This window comes from Cynocephalus volans, chromosome 10, assembly GCF_027409185.1.
Source record: "Cynocephalus volans isolate mCynVol1 chromosome 10, mCynVol1.pri, whole genome shotgun sequence".
NCBI lineage: Eukaryota > Metazoa > Chordata > Mammalia > Dermoptera > Cynocephalidae > Cynocephalus > Cynocephalus volans.
This window is the reverse complement of record NC_084469.1, coordinates 14,113,206-14,126,799: the sequence shown is the minus strand read 5'-3', so window position 1 is coordinate 14,126,799 and position 13,594 is coordinate 14,113,206. Positions and strand designations below refer to the sequence as shown.

Genomic DNA, 13,594 nt, shown 5'->3' with positions numbered 1-13,594 from the left:
AAAAGTCCTCCATGCCCTTTCTAGGCTGAACCCGGAATGGCACTGGCAACTCTGACCTCCATCCCCACTCTACTGTAAAAAGAAGGGGGTCTTGAACCTGTATTCTTTGTATTTGTAACATTCAAAAGGTTTGAAAACGGGTGGGAACACAGTGGGGCAGGCTGGGGACAGGATGACGTAAAATGCCGGGAATGGTGGTGGACCAGTGGACAGCTTCCCTACAGCATGCTGCTGAGTATTTCTGACACCGGGGAAGTGGTGGGACCCTCTGGGCTCATCTCTTGGCCTGTGGGGCTGGGCAGGCCAGCGCGGCCTCCAGGAGACCGGCTCAAGCCGGCCCAGGGCTTTGCGTCCTGGCCCACGAGGGCCGCGGGGTAGGGCTCCACACAGATGCTGTGCACCGAAGGCCTCGCGTCCCGGAGGCTGCTCTTCTGCTCCTCAGGGAGGCTGGCGGCATGGGTCAGAGCTAGACCCCGGGGCCCATCGACGGCGGGTCCGGGTGGCTCGGCCTCCCCCGGCTCCCGGGCCAGGCCGCAGGCCCGGGATAGGTGCGGTGTGTAAATGCCCTCGCAGAGCGACAGCGACTGTGCCTCACTGTGCATGCGCAGCCAGCGGTGGTGGCGGCTGAAGCCGCCGTAGTGCTGGTGCTTGCCCGGCTTCCGCTTTCCCAGGAAGCCCAGCGGCGGCTGCGTGCCCGGGGCCATCTTGGCGTGGTTCTTGGGCGCGAAACCCGTGAGGGTCAGGCTGTGGAGGAACTCAGCGCACGCGTGGTCGGTATCTGGGCCCTGGACCCGGCCCTGGGTGTCCTGGCCTGACCCCCGTGGGGGCTTCATGTCGTGCACCTGCAGGACGTCAGGGGCGCTGCCGCTCAGCCCACTTAGGGCCTGCTGGGCGATGTCGTGTGACGACAGGTAGACCAGGTCCAGGTCTCGGGGGCTCAGGGCGTCACTGGAGTCGTAGTCGCTGTCTGTGGGGAGGAAGACTTCCGAGCATCCTTCTTCATCAGAGCAGGGCTGGGAATCTGCAAAGCCAGAGACTGATGTTAGAAAACAGACGGACTCTTAGCTAGGGCCTGCTTCTCGGGTGTAGGATTGGTGCACTGGGCCTCGCGCTTCGTTTAATGCTATGTCGTCACCTCTTGAAATTCTCAGTAATTTTGAACAAGGGCCCCCACATTTTCATTTTGCACAGGGCCCCGCAAGTTATGTCGTGAACTCTGGTCTTAGCTTAAGGGAAGGGGAAGAGAGGAACTCTGACAGGTCCAACCCGGACAGCCGTGGGGAACATTCCTTCATTCCCCACACACGCTTTTACCATTCGCTGGGTGTCTGTGGAGAGGATGCAACAGGAAGCGATGCTGGATGTTATTCATTTGTTCATTCCCTATTCTTATTTCAGAGGTGATTTTTTTTTTTTTTTTTTTTTTTGCATTTGACAAAGTAGCAGGAATTTAAAAGGGGGAAGGAAGAAGAGGAGGCACTCTGGTTGCTGGAGTAGGGACACTTGGTTTCAAATCCTAGCTGCCTTCCACCTTCTTGCTCTGTGGTTTTGGGAGTTACTTAACTTATTCGAGCTTCAATTTTCTTATCTGTAAAATGGGGATGGTAATAGAATTTCTTACTTAGGGTGACTGAAAAATAAATCGATTATGTATGTAAACAATACTTTGCCAGGTATTTAAAAAGCAAAAAAAAAAAAAAAAAAAAAAAAAAAAAGGCCAAAGAAAAAACAAAAACAAGTAAAATTAGAGGCAGAAATAAGCTTCAAAGTGCATACTATAATGACCATGAGTGAACTCCAAGTTTAATTCTATAGATATTTGTCTTTTAGTGCACTGGTTTATATCTTTTTTTCACTCCTAATCAGCTTATACATTTATGTAGGGCAAGGACTGTCTAAAATCTTTTGAATTGCCCACAAACCTTAGCACATAGTAGGTACTCAGTAAATACATGTTAATTTTGAAAACATGCAATTGCTTTTAACAAGAACAGGTAATTCCTAATCCATAAATTTGAGGCAATCCCAATAAAAGCAAAACTCAGAATTTTTAAATGCAATTTAATAAACATTCTGAAATTCACTTGGAAGAGAAAATTTATGGGAATAGCCAACTTTTATTTTTTTAAAGATATAATAGGGAGGACCCTGATTTACCAGATATCTAAGCTTACTGTAAAGCTTTGGTTATTTGTAGTCTTGGTGTATAAATGGACAAGTGGATCTGAAAAATGAAGTCCAGAAACAGTCTTAATTCTGTGTGATAATTTAACATATAGTAAAGATAACATTTTAAAGGATAGAACAATGAAGTCCAGAAACAGCCTTAATTCTGTGTGATAATCGAACATATAGTAAAGATAACATTTCAAAGTAGGGGAGTGAATAGATCTTTCAATATATAGTGTTGGGACAACTCACTATCCTCTTAACAAAATAATTAGAGAAAGTTCTACATCATACCACATATAAAAATAAATTACTAGGGCCAGCCCGTGGCTCACTTGGGAGAGTGTGGTGTTGGTAACACCAAGGCCACTGGTTCGGATCCTATATAGGGATGGTCCATTAGCTCACTTGGGAGAGCGTGGTGCTGACAACAAGGGTTAAGATCCCCTTACCAGTCATCTTTTTAAAAAAAAATTACATATGGGTTAAATATAACAAGCAAACCCCAAAGTATTAGAAGTCAATACGTTTGTAATTTTTGGGTGGGAAGGTCTTTTTAAGCAAGACAAAACCCCAGAAGTTATAAAAGAAGTGAATCATAAATTTGACTACATCAAAGTGTAATACTTTGTAAAACAAATGATACCATAAAGTAAAAAGGTAAGTGATAGACTGGAAGAAAATAGTAATGACATTTATAATAGAAGACTAATATCCAGTTTACATAAAGAATTCCTGTAAATCAGTAAGAAGACAATGCAAATGGGCATAAGATAAGAACCAACAGTTTGAAGACCAATAAACATGTTATGTTCAATCTAGATAGTAATTAGGGAAATGGGAGTTGAAAATAACGAGACATTTTTTGCCCATCAGATTTGCTTAAAAAAAAATTGATGATCTCATGTTGGTGATGTGTGAGAAATCAGGGACTCTCATATGGTGATGATGGGAGTATAAATTGGTACAGCTCTTTGGGCAGAAGTTTGGTAGAATATATTGAAAATATGCATATCCTTTGTCCCAGCAGGTCCTTTTCAAGGTATTTACGTTTGAGGAATGTCACCATGTACACATGTAGGCATTTACAAGTTGTTTGATGCACCATGATTTGTAATAGTGAAAAACTAGAAATCATCTTGTGATTGAGAATGCTGTGAAAGGAAGACTTAGAGGCATAGGAGCACTAAGAAAAGAAAAATAATTTACTTGCAGAGTTCTGCAGGTAGTCCACATTCAAAAGAACTAGCTTGCCGATTAAAAAATACAACAGGTAATTAAAAAAAAATGCTAACAGGTTTCCCAAGTTATGTTTAGTTTGTTCATGGTGGAAAATCAGACATGATTATCACAAGAATATTGCAAAATTCAGAAATAATTTGTTAGGGAGTCAGTATCCAGTTTTCTTCTATTTTACTAGAACTATATGGAATGCTCTTTTTTTTTTTTCCCCTTTATTTCAGGGTCAGGGTGTAAAATGTTTTTTTGCTTTTTTTCCTGACTATAGGAGATGAAGTACATGCTTACTCATGTCTTCATCAGTTTTGCTTTTTCACTGCTGGTTGTTATCATTTTCTAGTCACAAAATCTTAATTTAATTTAATAAATTTAATAGTTGATTGTACATATCTGTGAGGTACAGAGTTGAATATCATTATCTGTGTGCAATATGTGATACTCAAATCAGGATAATTAGTGTATTCATCATTACACATGTAATAATTTTTTGTGGCCCTTTACCAGTCCTCCCTTACCCCTCCCCCCACCCCACCCTTCCCACCTCAGGTAACCTCAGTTCTGCTCTCTCCTTAGCATCTTAATTTTGTTTGGGACAGCAATACACTCATGTAAAAGGCCATTTTTTTCAGCTTTCCTTGCAGCTAGGCATAGTCATATAACTAAGTTTTGGCCACTGAGATAGAACTGGAGGTATTATAAGAAACTTCAGGAAGGTGCAATAAAGGGAGCTGGCTTAGCTGGCAGATGGCCATTTGGTTCTTCCTTTTTTCTTCTAGTTGCCTGTAACAAGATGTGCTGGAAGGGGTCATGAGGCAACCTTGGAAACAGAATCCATGTACTAGGATGGTGGAGCTGAAAAATGAAGTTTGGTGCCTGAAGACCATGGAGTCCCATGTACCAACACCGAATTCTCTACATCTGGGCTTCTTTCACACAAGAGAGAAATACATAAGTATGTTGTGTTTATGACACTGTTGTTATTATTATTTTATTTTTGGTAACATGGATGCAAACTTAATTCTAAGTGAGACAAACTGTTCATCAGTAGGAGAATGGTTAAATAGATGGTGACAAGTTCATCCTATGGAATATTATCCTGCAGCTACAAAGGATGAGATCAACCCGTACGTTGTCCTTTAAATAATGGCTACCAAAAAAGGACTTCTTCTCCTGCTCAAGTTTTACTCATCTATTCAAGGTTTTCCTCAAACATAATCTCCTACAGGAAGCATACCCCAACTGTCCCAGAAAGGATTGTCACTTCTCTATACTTCCATAACACTCGTTGCTCTTTGTCACCTAGCCTGTACAGCCTTATATTATTAATCTTTTTATGTAAATATAACATCCAGGTTTCCTGGTTAGACTATGAGCCCTATTAGGGTAGAGATAATTAATTTATCCATTCATTAAAATGAAGATTCTGTATAACTTGAGCTCCTGCTCCAACAGAAGCACTGTATTTGGTGCTTGAGTGGATATAAACAAGAAATCTGTCTCCAGGGAATTTTCTGTTTTAATGGAGGTATAAGGCAAGAATGCATCTATAAGAGTGTGACAGAACATAGGTTTTATAAGAGAAGTTTCGCTTATAGAAAAGAGGAATTACATTTTATGGGGACAGGATTGATGAAACATTCTATCATCTCATTTATTTTTTCCCTCCATTTATTAATTCTTATTCTATGTCTATATTAATTTATTTCTTCATTCACTTTCAAAAAGTGATTTGAGACAGCTTTTAAAAATAAATAAAAATAAATATGAAAACAATGATAAAAGGATTAGAAACTGGAGAGGAAGAGAAAACAGCACAAGTAGTCCCGTTTGACTAGAGTATGGGGAGCAGAATTGTAATTTTGGTAAAGTGAGGCTACGAAGGGTACACAGGCAATTTTTCCTGGAAAATTAAGGCTTGTTTTCACACAAGAACCTGTACATGAGTATTCATAACAACTTCATTGGTAATAACCTCAAACTGGAAACTACTCATATGTCTTTCAGAGGATGAATGGTTAAACTGTGGTATACCCATACCATGGAATACAACTCTTCAGTAAAAAGAAAGAAGTGTGTAACATTTGTGAAATAATTATAAAGATGAAAACCAGATTATTAGTTGCCAGGGGTAGGGATGGGGGATGGGTAAGGCTACAAAAGGGTAACAGTTGAGTATCTTGATTGTGGTGGTGGTTACCCAAGGCTACACATGTGATAAGACAGCATGGAGCTATACATGCAAGTCCATGTGTGTGCACACACGTGCAAGTAGGATACATGTAAATGATGAAATCTGGATAAGCTTTACGGATTGTACCAACTTCTTGGTTTTGATATTGTACAAGAGTTGCGTAGAATGTTAACATTGGGGGCGGGGGGCTGAGGGAAGGGTGCATGGGACTTCCTGTGCAATCTCCTGTGTCTATAATTCTTCCAAAATAAACAGTTAAAGAAGTTATAATTTAATTTTTAAAAGGTGGGGAGGAACCACAGGAGGGTTGAATACCTGGGTTAGGAGTTCATACCTAATTTTTATAGCCAATGAGTAATTATTGAGGAATTTTGAAGAATTGACAAGATGGAAGCTATGATTTAGGATAGTTATGCAGCAGGTAGGATGTAAGATAACTTGATAAGGAAGACACAGCAGGGAGGCCGGCTAGGAAGCTGTGGCCCAGGTTATATGTTTCCTCTAAATACTTATCTTTTTTAGACTGTGGGGCTAAGCAAGAGCTGTGCTTATGTGGAGGAAATAGAAGTACAGGAAAGTCACTCATTCAAAGATTTTACTCAGCACATATTTTGTGCTAGACAGACAAGGTCTCTGCTTTCAAATAGCCCATAGAGGGTGAATTAGATAATAAATTAGTCAGAAAATGCATAAGATTAATTTCAGATAGTACAAAGTTCTACAAAGAAAATGAAACTGAGTTTTAGCTAGAGAGTGACTTGGGAGGAAGATTCTTCCAATAAGGCGGCCAGGGGTGGCATCTCTGCAGAAAAGGGAGTTTAGGTGAGACTCCAATGATCAGAAGGAATCAGCTATGTGAAAGTTTTAGGAAAGAGTGTTCCATACACTTGGGAGAAACAAGTGCTCAGGTTCTAAAGTTACTTGTACATTTCAAGACTTGGCTTCTGAGAAGACAGGAGTAGCATTAAACCAGAGGAGTTAAATTGCATCCCTGATTTGGGTTGGGTAGTAGAAGCGATGGTAAATTTAATTTGGGACAGGTTGAGCTTGAGAGGATGCCCAAAATATCCAGAAGGAGATGAAATGGGAGCCTGGTGGGGTAGCAAGTTTGAAGGAAGATATTTGTGGGTGTAGAGAAGAAGGAACCCTTGGTGAGGGAATAGTTGAAGATGTGAGTGGTAGAGATGATAAGTATAACAAGGAGTCGTGATCAGTTGTAAGCACTAGTGCTGGCATTGGCCTTTGGTGAGAAAAAAGGAAGGTCATATTGTCCTCAGTGACAAGTGGTTAGGGAAGAAGACAAATATAATCAGATTTTCAGGTTAAAAGGAGATAGATAAAGGCTTGAGCTAAACAACTTTGATATTCTTGAAAAAAGTTTTAGACAGTACTTTTCCCCATCTTTAGTGGGAAAAATCAGGCATGGAAATTAACAGAATCTCAGAATTGTTGGTTGTTTTTGATGACTGCAGGGATAGGTGCCTTAGGAAATGAAGAAGAGAGGTTAACTGAAGATTTGATGTTGTGCTTTAAATAAGATCCATGCAAGGAATTCATAGTTGACTTTAGTTGAACTTCCTTCTCTATTTATCTTATCAGTGCCGTCTATTCGGCTATCTGCGTGTACTTGTTTGTATCCACAATAGTAATAACAATATCTGATATTTACTTAGTGCTTACTGTGAACTAACCATAATGCCAAATGCTCTAAGTACTTTATTTCATTTAATGCCTGTAGGAATTCCCATTTTGTAGATGAGAATACTTAAGTGAGGCTTATTAAATTTTTCCAATTCATATAGCCAATAAGTGGCATAATAGGCACCCAAATGCAGATTTGTGTCACTCCAAAGACCTTCTATATGCTGTCCAGCATAGCATTTCTATGGCTTCCTGAGGGCTGGGACCTGGTGTATCTAACTCACTTTTTTTGGTACCCACATAGAATTATATTAGTTAAGCTCTTAGTAAGGGCTTCTTGACATTGCTGCTGCTAGAGAAACATGTTAGGTCTTATATTAGTCTCCTGTGGCTGTTGTAACAAATTACCACACAGTAGGTGGCTTAAAACTACAGAAATTTGTTCTTTCATAGTTTTGGAAGCTGGAGTCCAAAATCAAGGTGTCAGCAGGGGCACGCTCCCTCTGGAGGTTCTAGGGAGAGAATACTTTCTTGCCTCTTCCAGCTTCTGTTGGCTGTTGGCATTCATTGTGAGTGCATCACTCCAGTCTCTGCTTCTGTCTTCCCATGGCCTCTTCTGTGTCTATGTCTTCGCCTCTTCTCTCTCTTGTAAGGACACTTGTCATTGGATTTAGGGTTTACCTGGATAATCCAGGATGATCTCATCTCAATATCTTTAATTACATTTGCAAAGACCCTTTCCCTCAATAAGGTCACATTCACAGGTTATGAGGGTTAGGACATGGACATATCTTTTTGGAGCCACTATTCAACCCACTAAAGGACTAACAGTAAAAATTACTATAACTAGAAGCAACCATTGAGGAGTTTGTGGCATTTTTTTCCTCTTTCCAGTTCGTAAATCAAACACTTTGCAAAAGCAGTTTGTACTTTTACCTTTCAACATACAAATAATGAGCAATTGTTTGGAGAGATCTAAGGAGTATATGAAGATGTGCTTTAAAGGAGCTGACATTCTAACATTTCAATGGAGCATTTGGAGTATTTGAAAATATGATGGAGTATTTTAAGACCCAATCCCTCAGGGAGAGCCTGTACTAGTTTCCCCAGTTAGAGTTAGTTGCTTAGGTCTCTTGGCTCTTACAGCCTTTTTATTTATATCTCTGTTACTGCATTTACCAAGTTTTATTATAAATTAGTCCATTTTAATATTTGTCTCCCTCACTGCACTATGAACTCTAGGGAGCATACACTATGTCTTATTCATCTCTGCTTAGTCAATGTTGAATTAGCCAATCAGTGAAGGAATGGGCTAAGGAATGAGTCAAGCAAACTGATGTGTAGAATCTGTGTTTCCCAGATCATCTAATCTGAATATGGACATATGAGCAGACCACAAGGACCTCCCAACTAGACTGTGTCTTAATCATCATTGTATTATTAGTCTCTTGTGCTGTAACGGATACATAGAAAGCTCTCAGTAAGCATGTTGAGTTGAATTGAAACTGAAACAAATGTTGAAATCTGGGAGCATAAACAGTCATGAGAGTTAACTGTCTCTTATAAACAATACTGAAAACATCCTGAAAGGGTCTAATTTAGTTGATCTGCCATAGAAATTCCTTAAAACAGTCACCCAAATTATTTTGCTTTGTCTTTGATAATATTTGACTAAGACTTGATTAAGAGTTGATTAATATTTGATGAAGAGTTGTCTCAGGTATAGTGGAAAGAACAATTGTCTTAAAATTAGGCAAACTTGGGCTGCAGTCCTATCTTGCTGCTTATTGTATACATGAAGTTGAACATATCACTTAGCTCTTTGAACCTTTTCTTATCTATAGCATGTAGGTAATTATATTACTTATCCTCCATAGATACTGTGGGGATTAAATTAGTTTGTTAAAAATACTTTAAGTGCCTTACAAACAGAAGATACTAATATATTGAGATTGTCTCTACCATTAATAGCTAATAACTAGAAAACATACCAGGATCATTAAAATATAAAACAGTAATCAGGTATACTTCAAGATTTTGCTGTGAGAATGCTGTTTATAATAGAGGAGAACAATAATTTCTTGTATGGTGTTTTCTGTTGGTGATAATCAAGTTCAGTACTGTTTTTCCTAATGTATATTTAACAGTGAGTTAGTAAATGATATAACTTATTTACTATAGTTCCCAAGAGCATGGGAGATAGGAGATAAATCAAGAGAAGTCCTAGTTAGAACTGTGGTAACCCAGAAAGGAGATACAAAAGGGCTTGAGTTGGAGTGGTAAAATATTATCTTGTTGGTTCATGGACCTACACTTGGGAAATACTGCTCTAGTGGTAATCTAAATATTTGACTTGCATGGTGGTTGTATTATTTATTAGAAGACTTAGTGGAACCTATTGCTTAGAGTGGAATACCCCTCCCAGGACAGGCTGGGAAAATCTCCAGGATGGCAGCCAGGGTACTGAGGAGAGTTTCCAAAGATTTAGGCCATTGCTACGCCCTCCCTTCCTGGAAAAGAATGCAAAGTGCAGCTTCCATCCCCAGATCCAGGCCGTATGCTCCATTAACCATTGTGGGCACCTTGCCCAGCTGTTATTTTAATAAATCTGGTTGTGCTCCTCAATTTTGCTTAGAGAGCCCACTGGGCAGGCCAGCACTTGATAGAACCTTGAGTTTTCCCTCTGGTTGACCCATGAGCTATTTGGTGAAAGTTCTGCCCATAGTATTAGTACTGGCTTAGGAAGATTGGCTTTCTTGCCATTATAATGGGTGTTGCAATTCCTGGTCTCTGTGGGTCAGGCCAACAACAGCAGAGTAGACTTGATTTGGATTTTGAGGGAGTTATGGGGGAGGTGACATTTCAGGAAAGAATAACTGATTTAAAGCTATTGCTTTTCGCTTAGAGGCAGGGGGCATGGCAGGACAGAAAGAAAGCAATAATAAGCCTTATCTGTCCTATCTATCTTTATACTTTTAATGTATCACTATCCAGATTTATATATGCATATATATATATATGCAGTTTGAGTAGAATTTAAATAATTTATAAATAAATAATTTTACTGAATCTCTCTCAGGCCTTCCGTAGAACCTCAGTGGTTTGTTTACCTTCCAGTTTCCCAAGAGAAATAATATCTTCATATTCCTGTTGATTTTTTGAACTGTTTAGCTTTTAACATCATCTGGGAAAAGGTTACCAAGAAGATTTACAGGATAATCTTCAAATGCATCTGAAAGAAACAATGCCCCCTCCCCTCTATTGTCTCACCCATACGTCACTAGGAGGAATAGCAGTATCGGGGAAAAAAAAAATTTGCTTCCAACTGTGACCACTCTACCCACAGAAAAGGAGTGGGAGAGAAAAAATGCCCTTGTGATGGACCAAATCATTCTACTCCCTGCATTGAGTTACCTTTTCTAGGAGCCAAATTTCCCCCTTGGGTCTTTGAGAGATGCTTAATTTTAATTGACTCAGAGGAATTCCACTTTGTTTTTGAAAACCACACAGAAATGGGAAGAAAGTTAAAGTTCCACTCACCGCGTCCCCTCCAACAGATATGCACAGACAAATTCAAGGTACTCAACAGCCTTAAAACAGAATCTTGGGCTGGGACCAGAGGCTAGGTTTGTGATAGGCTCTATATTTCCAGCAGGCTCCTTAGAAGGTAGGTGAACCTTACCCACACAAAATGGAATTGTGCTGCAAACTTTGTCCTTTGAGTTAACCCAGCAGGCATGTTCCTCTAAACTGGACTTTTTTCCCTTTCCTAAGTGGTTTCCAAACAGTTCAAAGTGGTCACACTCTTGGAGAGGACAGAGTATGCAATGGCAGATTTCATTGCTCTGAAATGCTTCTGCTTTTGTGAGGGGATAGGACAGAAATGTATCTCCCCAGCTCTCTACAGCACTTGCCTGTCACTAGGTTTCATTTGTCATTTGCTGCCCTCCACGTCTTTGTGTTTCATAGCTCGTGGAATCTTGACTTCAGAGAAATAAATGGACCCAAGAAAGAGTTATATTTTAAAAAACAGAATGATGATCGCTCGTGTTTTAAGTTAATAATAAAATCTGAATGTAATTGGCCAGACCCTCCCAGGAGAGAGTGTATGTAACCTGTCTTCAGGCTGGTGTGAGAGTCAGGCACTTCTATGGCATAGAGGAGGCCATCCTCATACATCCAGGGAGGAACCCACTTGGGACTCTGTGTCTAAGAGATGGAAGACTGGGAAACTTCTGTGAGCAGAGCGGGCAGACAAGGGCTGTGAAGGTGGAAGTAGAATTGAAGAGTCATTCATAGAATTATGTGAACTGTGGAACATTGGAGGGCATATCTTTCCTGCTTTAAAAAATGCCCTTTCAACCCCACACTTCTCTCGTTACTGCCTTTCCTCCTTCTTCCCTTTCCTAGCCAAGATTTAAAAGAATGTATCTTACTTGTCCTATTTCACCTCCTATTTACTCTCTCATCTAGCTTCTTTCCTTTTCCCCTCACAAACTGCTCTCATCAAGATTACTGATGATTTTCTTGTTGAAAAAAGCAAAATGACAGAAACCTTTCAGTTGTTTTATTTAATTTTTCTTCATCTTTTGACATGCTATAATTTCTGTGACATTATCCTCTTGTTTTTTATCTTCTTTCTGTTCCTTCTTAGACTAGTAAGTCTTGCTGTTCCGTTCCACAGGGATCCTTCCATAGTCTTTTCTTACTTTACCTACTCTCTAGGGAATCTTAAGCGTTTTTGTAGCTTCAAACATCATTAGTTTGTCAATACATTCTCAAATCTATATTATTAGCCAGTACTCTTTCCTGAACTCCAGACATTATACATCTTGTTTTCTCCTGAATGTTGCTTTTCGTGTGGAATGTTTCAAAGCTAACTCAAATTCAACATGCCCAATCACCCAAGCTTGTTTCTCCTCCTTATCGTTTTTTGTAAATGGCATCTAAGCCAGAAAACTTATCTCCTTTGTTAATAGCTTCCTAATTGGTCTCCCTGCTTCCAATATTTTCCCCCCATGGTCTCTTCATATAACAGCCAGATAAGATTTTAAAGAGTAATTCAGATCATATCAGTCCTTGCTTAAAAGTTTCCAATGGCTTTTCATCACAAGTAGGATAAAATCTAAACTTCCCACCATGGCCTACAGAACCCTGCCTATTCTGGCCACTGTCTCTCTACCCTGTGTCTCACAACTTGCCCCTTTGTTCCCTCTGCTCCAATGACTTTGGCCTTCTCTCCATCCTTCACCCATCTCAGGGCTTTTGCTGTTTTATTGCCTGGAATATGCCAACTCCAGATTTTTGGATTACATGTCATCTTCCCAGGTCTCTGCTGATCATCCTAGTGAATTCAATACTCTTCCTGCTTACCCCCACCCCAACTGCTGCTTATTTGTCACAAACTGAAATTATCTTGTTTGTTTATGTTTTCATTGGCACTCTTTCTGGAATGTAAGCTCTATGGGAGCAGAGACTTTGCTTTTTTTAATCATTATATCGATTACTTCAAGGAGTGCCTGGCAAATAGTGGGTAATCAATAAATATTTTTTTAAATAAAAAAAAAAATGAACAGTGTTCTTAGATCCTGAGTTTCAGACAAACTGTTTGTAGTTCCCTAAACTACAGTACAGTTATATAATCCATCTTCTCTGACTATAATGCTCTCCTATTTCCTCTTTTTCTGCTCAACTCCTGCATATCCTTCGGAATTAGATTCTTTTACCTCCTCCAGGAAGCTGCCTTTGATCTTATGAGTTTGAGGTTTCATGCCTCCAATAGACTCCATAGCACATATGCAATTACCATGTAAGTTTTTTGTTAATGTATCTATCTCTCCCATTAGACTGGCTTCTAGCAGAGATGATGTATGATTTGTATTCCCAATCCAGTGGAAATCTGTAAAAAAACACTCTGGAAACTCTATTTAAATGATTCTTTTGTTGAATTATTTGTTAAGTCCTTTTGTAATGTAAATTAGTTGTCTCCTAAGTTCTTACACTTGCCAAGTTTTGATTTTTAGACATTGAGGTTTGTAAAACATAGAGCACACACAAACTTACTTTTAGAAAAGGCTCATATCCCCACTAAAGTTTTCTATAATAAAAATAATAACATTAATTATGATAGCTACAATATGTGCCATGCATCTCTGATATAGATTGTCTTATTCACAAGTAACTCTTCAAGGTGTAGATATTATTATTCTCATTTTACGTACATGGAAACTGAGACTCAGAGGTAGTAATCTGATCAAGCTCAAATAGCTTGTAAAACAAAGCTGGGATTTGAATCCAGGTCTCTGGTTTCTAAGACCAAGTTCTTTCTGCTACACCATGCTGCCCCCTATGGGA

General features: G+C 39.6%; 1 protein-coding gene across 1 annotated transcript in view; it reads right to left on the bottom strand.

The window, feature by feature from the left end:
• Positions 1-218: 218 nt before the first annotated feature.
• The window catches only part of ANKFN1 (ankyrin repeat and fibronectin type III domain containing 1), a 163,672-nt gene continuing 150,296 nt past the window's right edge, over positions 219-13,594 (bottom strand). Inside the window, exon 18 of the mRNA XM_063112909.1 lies at positions 219-1,021. Coding sequence (XP_062968979.1) covers positions 219-1,021 — 803 coding nt within the window. The remainder of the gene's footprint in view (positions 1,022-13,594) is intronic.